The sequence below is a fragment of the Crinia signifera genome, chromosome 1, assembly GCF_055691185.1.
Source record: "Crinia signifera chromosome 1, ASM5569118v1, whole genome shotgun sequence".
Classification (NCBI taxonomy): Eukaryota; Metazoa; Chordata; class Amphibia; order Anura; family Myobatrachidae; genus Crinia; species Crinia signifera.
Genome location: NC_139217.1, coordinates 270,651,411 through 270,670,291, shown reverse-complemented (window position 1 = coordinate 270,670,291; position 18,881 = coordinate 270,651,411). Strand labels below are relative to the sequence as shown.

The 18,881-nt window shown below is 41.5% G+C and overlaps 1 protein-coding gene across 1 annotated transcript in view; it reads right to left on the bottom strand.

The window, feature by feature from the left end:
- The window catches only part of PLPPR1 (phospholipid phosphatase related 1), a 173,004-nt gene that overhangs the window by 65,118 nt on the left and 89,005 nt on the right, over positions 1-18,881 (bottom strand). Inside the window, exon 2 of the mRNA XM_083183883.1 lies at positions 15,228-15,328. Coding sequence (XP_083040009.1) covers positions 15,228-15,290 — 63 coding nt within the window. The 5' untranslated portion in view covers positions 15,291-15,328. The remainder of the gene's footprint in view (positions 1-15,227; positions 15,329-18,881) is intronic.

The following is an 18,881-nucleotide window of genomic DNA, read 5'->3' as shown; positions in this document are numbered from 1 at the left end:
TATGATGGCATGTGTAACCTTTTCCTGACCACTTATCTTATTTAAATGTTTGAAACAGCCTATACTACCTGACCATCTGTACTGTTAAATATTAATACAGTATTCCATACTGTATCCAGTGTATAAAAAATTTTCAGGGCTGTTACCACTCCCCAAACACCCGTACTTACTCCAATGAGCTGCAGAGCGGGAGACTTTGGATTACATTTGGAACCCCCCTCTAAAAATTCTGCGTTTACCACTGAGGAGCTACCTATAGATTCCATTCTCATACTGAACATGATTTTGCTAGCAGTACAATAAATACTAGCAAAGGTATGATTTCAATATCACTGGATAAAGTGCCTTAAACAATCATGTCATAAAAGTAGAAGACATTTCAAGGTCTGCAGCTGCTCCTTTGTTTGGACCTAACTAGAAGTACCAAAAGCTGATATACTGCCTGTTACTGTATGTGCACTTGATCAGAGCTACAGTGACTGCACATCTACAGTACTATGAGAAATTTAGTGGAAATACATTCCACTTTTACAAGCTGTCTGCAACTACAGTAAATCTCTTTAATGGTCAGTCCGCAGTACTTTTGTGCACAGTTGTATAATTGAAAATAAATATATATATATATACAGTGTATACTTTCTATATTTTCTCATACAAGCCTGAATCTTTGCTGCAAGAGATATAACAGTAAATTGACTTTATTTAATTACAGATATTTTGGCAACAAGCTTGTGCTATGTTACAAATTCTAGCTGTTAATCTCATCGACTAGAAACAGATTAATGTTCAGCACAGTCAAGGGATACATATTAATATGATTTTTAGCTTGGAAGAAATTACATTGTGTAACTAAAATATAAGTTGTGACATTGTATTGCCATAAGTAATACATTAAAAATGCAATATGAATGTAACAATTTAAATTAGTATTTGTATAAAATATAACAATAGGTATCAATGTAAAATTTTAGAGAAAAAATAAGCAAATTCAGTTATTGCTTCTAGAAGACAACTCCATTGAATCCTGTGATCACCAGCGCAAACGTTTTAATTGTGAAAGACCAGATTTACTTGGATTTACTCAGATCTCAAAGACAGCATCTTATTGGCTATCTGGTGGTCACATGTTTTGGATAGCCAAATAAAAAAAATCTGGATAAATCCATACTTACACTATTTACGCGTTAGAGTAAATCGGAACACACACATATTGAGTTCTGAGTTGATCCCAGTTGAATTATCTATGCATCTCTCATGAGCTGCTGTCGGAGCTCATCCTTGCAATGAGTCCAAGCCTTTACTAGGTGACTAGGACACTATGGTATACCAACCTTATGGGCTGACTGTTCAAATGGTTGATAGGCAGCCGGAACATTGGGCGGGTTTGGTGGATCTTGATACCAGCTGTTGTCTGGCAGCCGGGAATGCCATTTGTATGTGCAGCTTTACAGTTGCAATCTATTACTGGCATTAGGATGCTGGTCTCTCTGGAAGCCTCACACTGTTCTTTGTGGGTGTTAAAAGGCACCCAGCCCTGTACTTCCCTGACATGTATAGCTTGTGATATTTCAGGACTTTACTTTTTAGCGCATGTGAGACTTTTCCTTTTTTGCTCTACAGTTATCAGTGGTCCGGTGACCTCTTTTTAAGTTTGATATGCAGCTTTAAGGTTTGCAGCGCCTTAGGTGAAATTTCCCTTTGTGTAAGATTTATGCATTAGTGTTTAGCTATCTTGTCCAGTTACAATACTCTTGAGCTCCTGGTCTGCTTTTGTTGTGTGTGCCTTGCTGTACCATTGTGCTTCACGTTGCCTGTTCTAATACGCTTTCTGTTGATTTCCAATATCACCTGCATGATCTCTGAGGAAGCCGCTGAGATTAAGATAAGGTGGGGAAGAGCTTCATTTTTTTACACATCTTAGAGCGTAATTAACCCCTCAACTTTTTAAGCATTCCAGCTAAAGAAATTCCTTAGGATCTGGATCTATGGACTCTGGAGATAGCTGCTTTTTCGGCTAAAAGCACCAGCAGCTGGGAGACACGGAGAGCTGAAGTGCACACAAAAGGTTTGCAATAAACCAAAACAGGTACCTGTTACTAATGTGGCCAAAACTAGTGAAACCAGACTGATTACTATTATGCCTACTAACTATAGGAAACTGACATTCTCCACCAAACTAAAAGGCATTCTATTTTGGATTACAAATAAATGCAATAGTGGAAAGTACTATCACAACTAAAAATACTAACCTCAACAATAACATTTAAAGGACTGCCCAATACATCTGACAGTACTGTATATAAATAGAGAAGCCGGCTGCTAAATCGGAGAGAAATGGTGAATTAATAAGTTAGAAAAGTAATGCATGGAGTAAATATATATGAAACTGTACTGCATTATATTTCTTTATACTTTACTTATTTTTTACATTCTACTAGTTTTAATTGTCACTTTTGATTTTTATTGCAGAATGTACTGTACAGCATACTGTTTTTAAATTCTTTATTATACCTGTATGATCATTCTTTTAATATTTGGACACATTGATATATTAAATTTGGTTGTCCCATTTCTCAGCACTGTTATACAGTTTTTGGCTTTCTTCTGATATCACACCCCCATCCCTTTCTAATGTGAACTACTTCTGCCCCATATACATTCAGTGGCCATGGGTAATCAATACAGCTTGTGGCGGCACTGCTGCCATATTTGGTCACCTCATTCCTGCCTCAGCCTAGTTATATCTTGTTTTTAAGCCAATACCCCTATTATCATCCGTTCATTATGTTTAGTCCCTATAGGCCTAAGTACTAAGACCCGGTGGCATCCTAAGTACCGATGACTTTGCCAAACTCTAAGGAACTTATTCTGGTTAACTCGCAAGGCTGCTACATTTGCAGCCTTGTGAATCCCCCAGATTCTGCTTGCTGCTTGCAGGTCCAGGTGTTTCATAACAGAACCTTGCTGCTCCTGAATTCTCAAGTATTTCTAATACACAGAATGCTGGTTAGGAGGAAATAGTCATCCACCAAACAGGAGGAGCTTTAGCATAAATTCCAGCCACACATCCAGTAAGAATTCCTGGTGGTGGAAGCAACTAAGGGCCTGATTCTACTGTAGTTCACTTTCAATAGTAAATTCTTTCTCTAATGGACAAAACCATGTGCACTGCAGGTGGGGAAAATGTAAATGCGTGTTGTTTTATTTCTGTGCAGAGTAAATACTGGCTGATTTATTTTAGGAAAAGGGGAGAGTTTTGGGGTGATCGCACAAGACTGAGTATGGAGAGGACCCCTGTGTAATAATATGAAATACGTTTTATAGGGGTGTGCTACCTTAGGACATGATTTATAGACATATAAAGAGAAGAGAAAAGAATGTCCTTTTTGTTAGGTGCACCTTGAAGAGTAAGACTCTTTAAAATATAACTTTTAATTATTTATTCATAAAAGGCTGCGAAATTTAAAAACCATATAACAACACAAGGGTGGGGATACACACATAAAATTGGGGGCGGCAGGCAGGTGTTTGCTGACAATATTTATTGGTCTTTTATTAGTATTGCGTGAAAGAGCAGTTCAGCAGGTGACTTCCACCTGATTACTGTCACACGTAATAGCAGAATGTGACTCTGCTGACAGAATCCAGGTATATGTCCTGCACACAGGAGACTCCTACTACCTGCTACTCAACACGATGTGCTGTAAAGATGCCGTGTTTATACTAATCGCAGGCAATACTGTAGCTGTGGTAACACTGATTCAGAAAGGTGTATCTGCTCCGTGTAGATACTGGAGAGATCTCGACACCCGTGAAACAGTGGAGAGTAAGCTAATAATATTGATAGAGGTAACCCTGGGGTGACTATATCGCCAAATATCTGCCGTACGGGCATGTACACCTCCAGGAGATTATCTCATTGTAAGAGACGGTAGAGACCCAGTAGGGGTAACTCTAATATCAGCACATCAGTGGGTAGAAGCCCTGATAAGGGCTTTGGAGTCTACACACACTGCTAACACATCAATCAAAATGCATAATATGAAAAATAATAAAACAGCAAAACAGAACTGCCTGCACACCGCTAGCCGGCACGCGCTTCGCAGTTAAGCTTCCTCAGGGCCAACCTGCCTGAAGACTTGTGAGGGTTTAAGTACTGGATGTGTATTGATAGGACCAATCACAGCACTGCTTGATTTGGCGCCAAAAAATGCTATTTCAACCTAGTATCCAATCACCGTCAGTTGTGACGCCCACCTCTATAGTATCAGTTAAAGACTCCTATGTGTCATAACCCCAGTAGCCTATGAGAATCCAGTATCTGCGGGTGTGTATTGCCGCGATCACGTCATGATGCATGTGCGTCTCCGACGTGTTTGCAGGGTGCTTGTATACAATTGGTAACCATAGTAACCAGCCGTCCGAGTGTGTGGACAGGCTGAGCCACTCACCTTCCGGTGTAACCGCTCATCTCCTGAGTGTTAATGCACTGCTCATCTGTGCCAACGGAGGTCAGAGATGACCTGTGGGAGTCCGATGTCTGCGGGTGTATATGTGCGGGTGTATATGTGCGTAGTCCCGTCATGGCGCCTATACGTCTCCGATGAGTTTGTATACCCCTCGTTTCCATGGCAACCCGCTGTCCCAGTACGTGGACAAGCTGAGCCAGTAGTATTATAGAGTGGGCGTGAGTATATCATGACGGGTCCCTCTGGACCAATAGTAATGAATGCGGGGCGTGTCCAGACGAATCTGTCAGAGTGTCATCCGAACGGCTGTTTAAATTAATGCAATACATTTTTAGATGTAAATAAAGACGTGTATAATAGTATCATGAGGTAGCTATCGTGTGTGTTAGCATTGGATGTCCATGAGGTGTGTCATTACACATTCTACACCCTATTATGAAACACTCGTACTCATGTATACTTGTGGCCACTCTGCGTCCCATATATTCATAGTCTATGATGGAACTGACAGCTGTCAAATTAACTTATTCACATAATTATAAACATGTGATATGGATGGACACATTGGATAAAGTGCTAATGGTAAAAAAAGGGGGGGAAAAGAAGAGAGAAGGAGAGTGCGACGTGATGCTGGTCGACATGTGTATTACAGTATGTGTCGACCTATATACAGAATACAATGGGTGTATACAGTGATAGTAATTGTATCCCTGTGAACATGTGATAATACGTTGTACATTGTGAACACAAGAGTTAAGTATATTACCAAAAAGATTTATTCTAGCTGGGCACAGCAATAGTGAAAAAGTGAAAATAAAAGTCAAAATGGCAAGCAGGTGAACAGGTGAGTCAACAGTGAATAAACGACTTTTGGATCATGTGTAGGTGAGGAAATTGATGCATAGGGTTTATATTATTTTATACTGATCCTGACCACACTGGTCGTATTCCCGCCATATAGGGGTTTATGTTGTGAACTCCTATGAGGTGAGATAGACATAACTACCAGGTAAGTGAACATGAAAAAGGAGAGGGACGTGGCTGATGATCCGGATGACACCAGTATTACAACTGTGACATTGACAGTCTTGTGTCTCCAAGAATAATTGGAATGGTTGGCAGTCCTAAGATTCTAATAATAGTTTTAAGTTCAATTGAATAAAATTTATGAAAATTTATAATGATGGCTACCGGTCAAACTGGTCTCATAATTCCCATCATGGGGTTGTATTGTGATCGTATATAGTAGAGAAGAGGGTAGTGAGTGCGTGTTATAAGTATATCCAAGGAATGTCAATAATGAACAGCTATATGGGTAATAATAGGACACTGACAATCTCCAGAGGAGGATAATATATAAATATTATAATATTATATAATGCAGTGATGTAACTCATAGTTAGGTATGGTTCAGGACACATGAAATCAAATATGGTGTTGAGCTATGTATTTGTGTCTGAGGGTATATGGTCACTAAATAAGGTAAGTAATTTTAGATCCGTGAAGATTTGTTATTGGAGCGGTCTCAGTCTTCGACTGATATTGTTGGACATGAGAGGAAGAAAGTCTGGGGACATTGTTTCAGAGAAATGCAGAGTAACTGTTCTCCTCGTTCAAACCCTTGGGTACCATGGTATCCATCATGAATATCATACGGGTTTCACGTTTTAAAAGCTCTGTGTCAAGGTCACCTCTCCTGATGCCTAGGTCGACCTGTAGCATGCCGTAGGCACGTAGTCCCACCGATTGGCTTTGATGGTATTTGTAAAAGTGTCTGGCAATGGGAGTCAGGACCTTCATTGCCCGTTTGTCTTTCTCTGCGTTCCTAATACTTGCAAGATGTTCCAAGATTCTTTTCTTCAGAGGTCTTTTTGTTTTGCCAATATAATGTTTGTGGCATGGACACTCCAAGTTGTACACCACTCCTATTGTATTACAGTTGATGTATTGTTTGATCTTATTAGTATGTCCGTATCTATCTATATATTCCTGTTTTGAAACCATGGATGTGCAGGCTTTGCAGGACCCGCATTTAAATGAACCTGTCCTCTGTTGTGTAGATTTGTTTATCTTGTCCATGTGGCTTTGGACAAGGATATCCTGAAGGTTTCTGCTCCTTCTCCAACTCAGCTGGACTCTGTCTTCCAGGATATCTGCCAAATCTGGATCAGTTTTAAGGACATGAATGTGTCTGTCAAGAATATTCTGCAGCTGTCTCCACTCTTGGCAAAATGTGCCAATGAAGCGTACCGAATTGTCTTCTGTGTCTGCGCTTTTGGGTTTCTTAGGAACCAGAAGATGTTCTCTGTTATAGTCATGTGTATCCCTAAAAGCCTTTTTTATGCTTCTTTTACTATAACCCCTGTCTGTTAGGCGTGAGCTCAATTCCTTGGCTCTTTTCTTGTAAGTCTCCTCCTTGGAGCAGTTCCTTTTTGTCCTAAGGAATTCTCCCTTGGGGAGTCCTTTAATGACAGGTGGATAGTGGGAGCTGGTGCTATGCAGAAGTGAATTTGTTGCGGTTTCCTTTCTGAAGAGGTCCGTGGTAAGGGAGCCATTTTTTACCATTAGCACTTTATCCAATGTGTCCATCCATATCACATGTTTATAATTATGTGAATAAGTTAATTTGACAGCTGTCAGTTCCATCATAGACTATGAATATATGGGACGCAGAGTGGCCACAAGTATACATGAGTACGAGTGTTTCATAATAGGGTGTAGAATGTGTAATGACACACCTCATGGACATCCAATGCTAACACACACGATAGCTACCTCATGATACTATTATACACGTCTTTATTTACATCTAAAAATGTATTGCATTAATTTAAACAGCCGTTCGGATGACACTCTGACAGATTCGTCTGGACACGCCCCGCATTCATTACTATTGGTCCAGAGGGACCCGTCATGATATACTCACGCCCACTCTATAATACTACTGGCTCAGCTTGTCCACGTACTGGGACAGCGGGTTGCCATGGAAACGAGGGGTATACAAACTCATCGGAGACGTATAGGCGCCATGACGGGACTACGCACATATACACCCGCACATATACACCCGCAGACATCGGACTCCCACAGGTCATCTCTGACCTCCGTTGGCACAGATGAGCAGTGCATTAACACTCAGGAGATGAGCGGTTACACCGGACGGTGAGTGGCTCAGCCTGTCCACACACTCGGACGGCTGGTTACTATGGTTACCAATTGTATACAAGCACCCTGCAAACACGTCGGAGACGCACATGCGTCATGACGTGATCGCGGCAATACACACCCGCAGATACTGGATTCTCATAGGCCACATGGGTTATGACACAGAGGAGTCATTAACTCACCAATTGTATACAAGCACCCTGCAGAAACGTCGGAGACGCACATGCGTCATGACGTGATCGCGGCAATACACACCCGCAGATACCGGATTCTCATAGGCTACTGGGGTTATGACACATAGGAGTCTTTAACTGATACTATAGAGGTGGGCGTCACAACTGACGGTGATTGGATACTAGGTTGAAATAGCGTTTTTTGGCGCCAAATCAAGCAGTGCTGTGATTGGTCCTATCAATACACATCCAGTACTTAAACCCTCACAAGTCTTCGGGCAGGTTGGCCCTGAGGAAGCTTAACTGCGAAGCGCGTGCCGGCTAGCGGTGTGCAGGCAGTTCTGTTTTGCTGTTTTATTATTTTTCATATTATGCATTTTGATTGATGTGTTAGCAGTGTGTGTAGACTCCAAAGCCCTTATCAGGGCTTCTACCCACTGATGTGCTGATATTAGAGTTACCCCTACTGGGTCTCTACCGTCTCTTACAATGAGATAATCTCCTGGAGGTGTACATGCCCGTACGGCAGATATTTGGCGATATAGTCACCCCAGGGTTACCTCTATCAATATTATTAGCTTACTCTCCACTGTTTCACGGGTGTCGAGATCTCTCCAGTATCTACACGGAGCAGATACACCTTTCTGAATCAGTGTTACCACAGCTACAGTATTGCCTGCGATTAGTATAAACACGGCATCTTTACAGCACATCGTGTTGAGTAGCAGGTAGTAGGAGTCTCCTGTGTGCATGACATATACCTGGATTCTGTCAGCAGAGTCACATTCTGCTATTACGTGTGACAGTAATCAGGTGGAAGTCACCTGCTGAACTGCTCTTTCACGCAATACTAATAAAAGACCAATAAATATTGTCAGCAAACACCTGCCTGCCACCCCCAATTTTATGTGTGTATCCCCACCCTTGTGTTGTTATATGGTTTTTAAATTTCGCAGCCTTTTATGAATAAATAATTAAAAGTTATATTTTAAAGAGTCTTACTCTTCAAGGTGCACCTAACAAAAAGGACATTCTTTTCTCTTCTCTTTATATGACTGATTTATTTTTACACTGCAATATACAGTAGATATCAGTTTGAAGTCCAAACCCCACCCAAACCTAACTCTTCCTGCAGTGTACATAGTTTTGTCTATTACAGAAAGAATTTGCTTTTGCAAGTGAACCAGAATCAGGCCCCAAATCTGTTATGAATAAAAGGTGACAGTAACAGGTGGTTGTTGGCAGTAAAAAAAAAAAACTATACCCTATTCTATACCACTCGGTCGATGGAAAAAGTCCATCTGGTTACAGGCTCTAATAGTAATGGCTCTATCAGTGATACCTTATTTGCTGAAAATGCAGAAAGCATCTTACTTGCACAATGATACTAGGATGCACAGTGAGACGGTGCTGATTAAAGTGATATGCGACACTTGCATATTGTGTGCGAGTTTACACACAGAGAAGAACAGAATTTGTATTGGGAAAAAGCTGCGATTGCTATAATGTGGTGCAGGAATGTGCCCCAGTGCTAGGACAGTTCCCCTGTCTCCCAGCACTGGAGCAGCAGCTGCAACATAGGGTGATGGAGCTGTGTCCTGCACAGGACACAGCTCCCACCAGCACAGGGATCAGCTGTCTGATCCCTGTGCCCACAGTACCTGCGGTGAAGTGGTGGGGAGCAAAGGAGCGGCGGGGATGATGGGGAACGAAGCGGCATTTTGAAATTGGCACCAATTCAGCCGCCAATCCAAAGCGCCCCTCGCAGCAGCTTGAATCTCCTGCCATTCAGGAGCCAATTAGGGCTCCTGAATCGGGAGCCAATGGGAGACAGCTGTGGCGAGCCAATCATCACTTGCCGCGCCATACTCAGCCTCGCCCCGGGTGTCTGACGTCACAAGCTGCCAGGAGGTGGAAGAGAAGAGTCCGCCATCGGCAGAGTGCGGAAGCACTCCGGAAGATGTTTGAATAACATATAAGATGTAGATCTAAGAGCACCCACTGTTGAGATTGGGTGATATAGATGTGATACTACCTTAGTATTAAGTTCTTGAGTAGGATATATTCCTCTGGCTGTATAATGAACACTATAGTAATATAATAATACATACATTTTAATAATGTAAAGGTTTGTTCCTTTAACCAAATAGACAAGCAATTGGAAGCATTAAATGTGATAGGTTGAGAATATGTTTATTATAATGAAGGCTTATGATAATGATAAAAGATATAAGAATTATGATATAAATATTAATAGTAAGAATGATAATATGGTAGCAAAAAGATAACAAGAATTATAGTAACAGGAATTATATCAATAAGATTTTTAGGATTTCATGTTTTTATTTTTTATAATTTTGTATGTTATGTAAGTGTGGCACAGGCAGAATATTGGCACAGATCTTAAGGGCATATTTATAAAGGAAGAGGTGATATGGATCCAAATTGAGATTTGGAAAATATATATAAAAGAGGCTTGGCTCTATAGGGTAAACATGGAGAAATATATTTTGAACGCATAATAAAGATGGCCTCGACAAAGACACATTGGCCCTTATTCTGGTTGGTGCGGTAATATCCGCGTGCGTTCGCGCCGCCGATGTTTTGTGTCTGCGCATGTGCAGAGGCGTCTCTGCGCATGTGCGAGCGGGGCGTACGGCCAAATCCCGCATGAAATGTGAACACTCCGAACAGGGGGTGGAGAGGGGCGTAAAAGGCTATTTGGGCACATTACCATATGCATACGCCCCGCGTTTCATGGGCGTTCCCATGCAAACGCTGGGCGTACGCATGGTAATGCGGCCGTGACGCACGTGTAGGGGGCGGACATATGACATCGCCGGATGTCAGCTGCCCGCCCAGAACCCTGCTTTTGCACGGAAAAATGTCCGTGTGGTCTGAGGTTGCGGGAGCTGGTGGACCACTCGGTCCTGCATTCGATGGTCTGTGACCATCGAATGATGGGGGAGGTTCCCTGAGATGGAGGAGGCGTATTCCATGAAAAATACATGTGCGGCCCGTTCGGCCAGCTTCTTACCGCGTACGGACGGAGTTGGCGATCCGTACGGAAGGCGGGGTTTCGCACGCACGGTCCTGGCCGCATATTCGGATCTGGCCGCACCGATCAGAATAAGGCCCATTATTATATATACAACTTGAAAATGAGGCTTGAGGAGCATAATGAAGATGGCCGCTAGAAAGAAACTCATAAAAATAACTTTATTAGTACACTCGAAAGGACTATAATGAGGCCGCACGATGTAAGTCTGAAAACGAGGCTCGGAGTGCAAAATTAAAGATGGCCGTGGGAAGCCAATAAAAAAGGCAGATGAAATTGAGGCGTGCATCGCAACCCAGAAGAGGGGCTCGTACTAACTGCACAAAGAGGACGCGTATAAGAAATGGAGACAGAGCTAGTTGCAGCTAATGTGAGGAAGCCGCTGAGATTAAAGGTGGAGAAATGCATTTTTAGCTGCACGTTCCAGATACCCGCAGATAATAATATTGCTGCCCATACAGCCTGTTCCCGTAACTCCTTGTGGACACAGACCTTAATCTCCATACCATCTGGAGTGTAATTCTGGTAAACAGAGGAGGAATATTACTACAGGACAACACCACATTCGATACAAATAACCCAGAAAAATATACCTTCACGGCCATTGGAGACACAAAATCACATAGATGCGGGACTGGTAATTATGAAGGACATTGTTCCTGATACTACCTCATTGCATTATATAAGTACCTAGAAAATTAATTTGAGCCAATATCTGCTTCTAATTATTAGCTTATGCCACAATATATGTTATATGTTGTTTGTCTTGTATTGTCTATTGTATAATATTATAAAGTGCACTTCAAAGAATGTTTTTTATGAATTTTTTATTTAATAAATTCTTAGACTTTCTACATAAAAAGAATTCACAAATTATTTAAATATTGTACCGAATACCTTTGCGCCTCTGATAAATGCCTATGGGTTACCTATAGACATTTTCTTGTACATTGTGGTTTGAGGTTCACTTCCTCTTAAAAAGGGACTGCAAAGGTGTTCAGTTGTTGTGACTACCTAAGCAATTTTATTGCTATTATCTACTTTTTACTGAGAAATTGGAAGCAGTAAGGCAATAAGCCAAAGATCTATGATTATATAGATACTCGGAATATCGAACCAGCGCTCCTAAGTGGCTTTTTAGCCACACCGGAAGATGATTGACAGACACCGGAGGATGGCGCAGAAGATGGTGTCAGAGAGAACCGCTCCGGTGGCCACTAAAGAGGCCAGAAGACACCGGAGTCAAGAAGGAAGATCTCTGGTGCCATCTCGCCGAAGAGAAGTGGTGGTGCTGCTGGCCAGGACAGGCCAGCGGCAGAAGAAAGAAGATGGCAGCTGCCCATGGAGAGACCTGCGGGGGTGGGAAGCATTCGAGCTGATTAAGCCCCCCCCCCACCGCGGCCTCTTCCAATGCCAGGTAGATGGCCCTAAGGCCACCTACCCCCCTCATTAGATGAACAGGTGTTCGGGCACTAGGCACGTGGGTAAAGCCAGGCACTTCCGGGCTGTGGGCACATCAGTCTGGCTTTCTCGGCCCGTGGGCATTATTATCAGGCCTCTAGGCCCTGGTCCATATAAGTTGGGCCTTTCAGGCTTGTGGCCCCTCTGAGTTCCCTGATATTTTGGGCATTAGGCCCATGGGTAACTTAGGTGGGCCCTCCTGGCCCAAGGCCCCAATTTGCCTGGCGATAGGCCTGGGGCCCCTGTAGGTCGGGTTCTAGGCCCGTGGGCTATATTATTAGGCACAGTAGAACAGTCTTGTCTTGTGTTTGGACTAAGATGAATTTTCAGAAAAAACAAGCAAAAAAGTCACCTTTCACTAGAAGATTCTCATCCAACCTGGTGCGCAAAGAGGAGCGGATTCTCATCACTGCAGCAAAGGTGTATGAGAACATATCTGTAACTAGGATGAGTGCAATTATGTTGAGTTTACAATCTAGCATGCTCTATTGGAATTAATTGATTTCGTTTTTTTGTTGTTTGCCTATGGGGCATTTCTAGTACTCAAGAGTGCTAGAATGCTCTGTATAATCCTTTTATATAATCTCAATCATTCCTATTTTTGCTGACACCCATACCAGTGGCAGGCGCATTCTGAGAGAATAATGCTCCTGCACAGTTACTTTTCTCTGCCTGTACATTGACCATGGCAGGGTGATGTCATTGCACATGAGCATCCCAGGTCACATCACTGTGTTGAGTGCTCCTCAGGTGTGACTCTATATCACTACACACGGCTACCACAAAAGTCCACCGCTATGTAAAACTGTGTGTGTACCACTGATAATGCTGTTACCAGTAACCCTGCAAGACTGTTGCACTGTGTGCCCTATTGTAATAAGCCTGGTTTCATTAATAGGTAATATCAATGCACGCAGCACCCATTTAATGAAACATACCTCCCGTCATTCTGGGTTGAAAATATACCCACTAGGTTTTGCTATGAATACAATTTTAAATCCCACTGGTAAAATCAATTAAAATTAGCTATTTAAAAAAAATGCATTATGTGCTTTAAAGCATGACATTGAAGTAAATGAAGAGAATATGGAATATTTCAATAGTGCCTGACATCATATCCAATTACTACTGAGACAGAACTTTTCAGCATGACCCGGGTCATCAATGATCTGGGTCTGCCTTCTAAACTGCAGCCTACCTGGGTCGGACCCAGTAATAACCCTGGTTGCAATCTGGGTTGGAACCAGGTTATTGCCCTAGCAATAAGCCAGGTTCTCAGCTTAGTATAAAATAAGTTTAAGAGGTCACTGTCCAATTAGTGGTCTTTGCAGGAAATATAGTTTACTATATATATATTTATTAACAGTTTCTTATATAGCGCACACATATTACACAGCGCTTTACAGAGTATAGTTGAACATTCGCATCAGTCCCTGCCCCAGTGGAGCTTACACTCTATATTCCCTACCACGCGCGCACACAGACATTCTAGGGTTAATTTTGTTGGGAGCCAATTAGCCTACTAGCATATTTTTGGATAGTGGGAGGAAACCGGAGTACCCGGAGGAAACCCACACAAGCACGGGGAGTATATGCAAACTCTGCACAGTTAGGGCCATGGTGGGTATTGAACCCATGACCTCAGCGCTGTGAGGCAGTAATGCTATATGATTACACCATATGAAGATGTAATGTAATAAATATTATTGCAGCCGACCACAATGATTGTTCTTTTAGTAATACACCATGGGACTGATTCTGGTTGGCTCGCAAAGCAACACTAGTTCGCTGTTTTTGCAAGCCATGTTACTCCGCAGGCCGCCCATACGAACGCCCGCCCCTAGCTAGTCAACTAATTTCCCTGCAGCATTGTGATTGGATGTTTTGCATAAACATCCATTTGCAGCCTTGCGCGGGGACCCAAAATCATTCGATGGTCGCCAACCATGAAATGATTTCAGTAGTGCTCGCTAATCTAAGTCACTCTCTGGTGACTCAGATTAGCGGTGCCCTGCCCCGAGAACAGGGCGGGCAGCTGACATTCGGTGAGGTCAGCCTCCCGCCCCCAGAAAGCAGGTAGCAGTCCCCATTTGCAAGTGGAGACCCTGCATTTTTTGCCCCCGTAAGGCATGCGAACGCCCCCTGGCCACCTCCAGCACGCCCCACCCCTGCTGCGTGTGCCTCGGAGACTATGCAAGTCTCCGAGGCCGCCTGCAGTGAAGACCTGCAAATGTGCATAAGCGAATATGCACAGACCATAAACATCGCCTTACCCACCAGTGACAAGTGATCACCATGAACCAGAATTAACCCCATGTCAGGATAGCAATGGCAAATTAAAGTTAAGTCTGTTCTGTCACTGCTAGACACACTCATGTAGATGGCACAAGCTGACTCCAACACCTTCCCCACACTAGTGTGAATATACGCCCTGGTGTTGATTACAAGAGCATGCAATTAAGTCATTAGTAAAAGGCATTGCCACAGATGTGCATGAGTGTTGTTTAATTATCCGTGCGGTTGCTCTTCTTAACTCCTATTGATTTTCTGTGTAACTGCACTTTTATTGATCTACAGAACCACTTTGTCTCATTGAATGCTTACAAATAGTTTCCTTATTCACTTTAATGAGCCTCTTAACAAAAAACAGATTTTTTTTTAAATAACATTTTGCAAGTTAAAATTCTAACCTGTACTGTACTGTACAGATGTATATACCTCCTGGAGAATAGTCTTCCAGCTGTTACAGTACATATACGATTTTTCAGTGACACTTGCAATGTAATAACAATGAAATCTAGTTGATATAAAATGTGTATGAAGCTTTGCAGTGACTTGTTTGCTGATCCGCAACTGTAACCATAGCAACCTTGCCGTTTCAGATCTAAACGTCACACTTACCTCCACAAAGATGAAGCATGGTATAATTGAATAACTGCGATGGGTATTGTTTTCCAAAGCCATTTCCTTTCAGCTGGAAAGGTCCTTGATACCTAAAATGTCTGGAACAGAAAAGAAAACAGCTTTAGATTTTAACCTGGTTTAGTTCAGGGCAATGGAAATGCCATTTAGAATACTGGCAAGCATCATAGTTGCCAGCTAAAAGCTACTTGGGTTTAGAAAGTGACAATTCATGTATAATTTATGCAATAACATCACCATATCTAAATACACATACATCATTTGCCAATGTAGTTATAATGCTTTTAAAAATGCACACAGTATATAGATAAAAATAAAATAATAAAATAATAAAATGTAGCACACACAAAAAGCTTTCTATTCATGCAATCTTTTTAATTGCATTAAAATGTATAAAGAGGAGCATCTATGGAAAAATGTAGCATGCAGGTAGATTGCATTCACTCACTATCCATTGTATGTTCATATTATTATTATTATTTTAATATTATTAATAATAATACAATTATTATTATTATTATTATTATTATTATTAGATATTTATATAATCCAATATTTATATACAGGTTGAGTATCCCGTATCCAAAATGCTCGGTACCAGGAGAATTTTGGATAACGGATTATTCCGTATTTCGGAATATTTTAATATTTCAATTATGTATTTTGAAGTATCTTGCATGTTTGCTGTATAAACACATAAAATACACACAAATATATTTTATTACCACATAAAATACACACAAATATATTTTATTTGTTCAAAAAACAAGGTTTCAAAACATGAAACAAAATTTGTGTACTATCTCAGATATTGAATTTGAATGCCAAGCAATCATTGTCTTGCACATATATAGTGCCAGTTACATATCATGTCCCCAGTGATGCTGTTATAAATGTCCCCAGTGAGTTTTTAGCAAAAAAAATATTTTTTTTGCACTTTCTGGAATGTATGGTTTTCGGAATAATTCGGATAACGGATACTCGGATACGGGATACTCAACCTGTATTACCAGAATCATTAAATGTGGTTTACATTTAATAACACCGAAGTATGAAATGAGACTGGGTAATAGCAGAGAGGTACAGCATAATTACAATTCATAGGATTGTGCCTAATGATGTTAAATATGCTGTTTATGGGACTAAACAAAAAATGCTATCTAGTCATTCTGATTAATGAAGTCATATTGCAAATGCCATTAGGTAACAAATGCCGGAATTGTATCCAGGTCTAGCTGTTATGCAGATTTGCATACTGGAATATCTGGCAAGATTAGCATACCCGCCTACGTTCTTAATCTGCTCCCCAGGTGAACCCGGAGAAGACATGAAGTTGACTGGTGATGGGGGTAGAGCCAGACTATTCTCATCATTAGGACCCCCCTGTCACTGCAAAGTCACAAATTAATAAATGGGGCGGGCAAGACAAAAAGGTCATTACCATAGAATATATTACATACATCATAACATGTATGTTTACATGTGATTAGCCTCCCAACCCCCTGTACTATGTGCTCAGAGCAGTCACTGCCTAAAACCTATAGAACATTATATAGCTATGATTTTTCCTTAGACAGGAACATAAAAGCAGACATTACAATACTACTGATTCACAGCTTCAGAAAGAAAAATGAAGCATTGCATCTTCCCTTTGTCAGACAAGCCTATAAATATTCATGTTCTGCTGACATTGAGAACAGAAGTTATTTAAGTTACTGAAATCAGTGAGTAACTAAGCAAAATGTGGAAAAGAAAGTCATCAAGATAGGTTCTAATATTGTTATTTAATAGTAATCTTGTCAAGGCTGTAACTAAGTACAGTTTGAGTATCCCTTATCCAAAATGCTCGGGATCAAAATAATTTTGGACAACGGATTAATCCAAATTTCAGAATATTTTAATATTTCAATGATGTATTTTGAGATATCTTGCATTTATGTTGTACAAACACAGTAAACACATGAAATACACACAAATATATTTTATTTGTGCCTAAAACAAGGTTTCAAAACATGAAACAAAGTTTATGTGCAATCTCAAATACTGAATTTGAATGCTAAGCAATCATTTCTGCACTCAAAAAGCTTCTGTCCTACCTTACTCCCGGGGAGCATCGCAATACCAACATCTGCCAGAAAAAAAGTAAAGCAAGACTTTGATCTAGAAACGCGTCGGCCGGAGGAGTTGCTTCACTTTTTTTCTGGCAGATGTTGATATCGCAACGCTCCCTGGGAGTAAGGTAGGAGAAAAGCTTTTTGAGTGCAGTTATTGTGAAACTGGTCCGCAGTGTTGTACCTGTGCCCTCTACCAGAAAAAAGCCATTTTATTTTAATTTCTTTTTTTAAAGCATATCTTACACATTATTTTATTCTTGTATGTCCAAATAAATAAGTTTTGCCACAAAGACAAAGATACTACTATGAACATGAATCTACATATCTAACCGTGACTACCAGTATGCCACCCAAAAGATACCATGATATGAATGATATGACATAGATAGATGTGAGTAAGGTACGCCTAACGGACAATAGAAAACGTCCATCAACTAGAATAAAAGATACCCAGATAGGTCTAACCTCATTAAATTATGTAAGTGAGGTATGAACATCGATATATCTGGGACAAACATTATTTTTTGGTGGATCAGCGAGAACTCCCCCCTAAATACACCCCCCCCCCCTTTTTTTTTCTTGTTTTCACATATTCGACGAGGTTCTATTAACAACAGGAAAGAAGGAACCTCGACTACAACGCTAGATAAGTATTTAAACCATCTATGATTATGCTGATGTAGTGCCATCCCCCTCACCAATTTAATTTTTTTACTTGGTACTGAACAGCTGCTTTCCTGCGGGTGTGCAATATCATCCATGTCTGAATCAGGCCCAATAACAAGTGTTCGCTTACACCATCTGGTGTTAAACTAATAAAACAGTTAATATTTGATAAATACACACAGATAACAGAGAGAATTTGGAACCATTTCTCATGTATATAATTGGTTGGTTTTTCAAAAGAAAAGAGCAGACACCAGGGCCGGCGCTACCCACTCAGCAGCTCCTGCAAAGCAGGGAGGCGCCATGCTGAAAAGGTGCTTTCTCCCTCCCTGCTCTGCTAAACCTGCCTCAGCCCTCACTGTCACTGCCTCCTGCACGCCGCCCGCAGCGCCTGTCTGACAAGCAGGCGGCAGTATGGAGAGGCTGAGCAGCTGCCTGCACCGCGCGCACACACTGTCCTCCTCCTGCGACCTGCCCCCTCTTCCTCACAGCTCTGTCTGTGAATGCCTGGTTGACATGTCATGTCCGGATCCGCCCCTACCCATTGCTCCCTGCGCCTGTCAGCTGTCATCAAATGACGAACAGGCAGCAGTGCCGCCTCCCCTTCCTTCCCGCTTCTCAGTGTGCTGTGCCAGTGCCGCTGCCAGTCCTCAAAACTCCATCCCCTCTATCTCCTCCCCTCTTCTTCCATCTCCTCCTTCTCTCCCCTCCTTTCCCCCTCAGTCACGAGAGGGGTGTAAAGGCGTCCTCAGCTTCCTGCCTAGGCAGATAGAAGAGGAGGGATTGCACAAGAATTAAACAGCAAAAGAACAGTCTTTTATTATACATGTTTATAAAAAAAATTTTAATAATT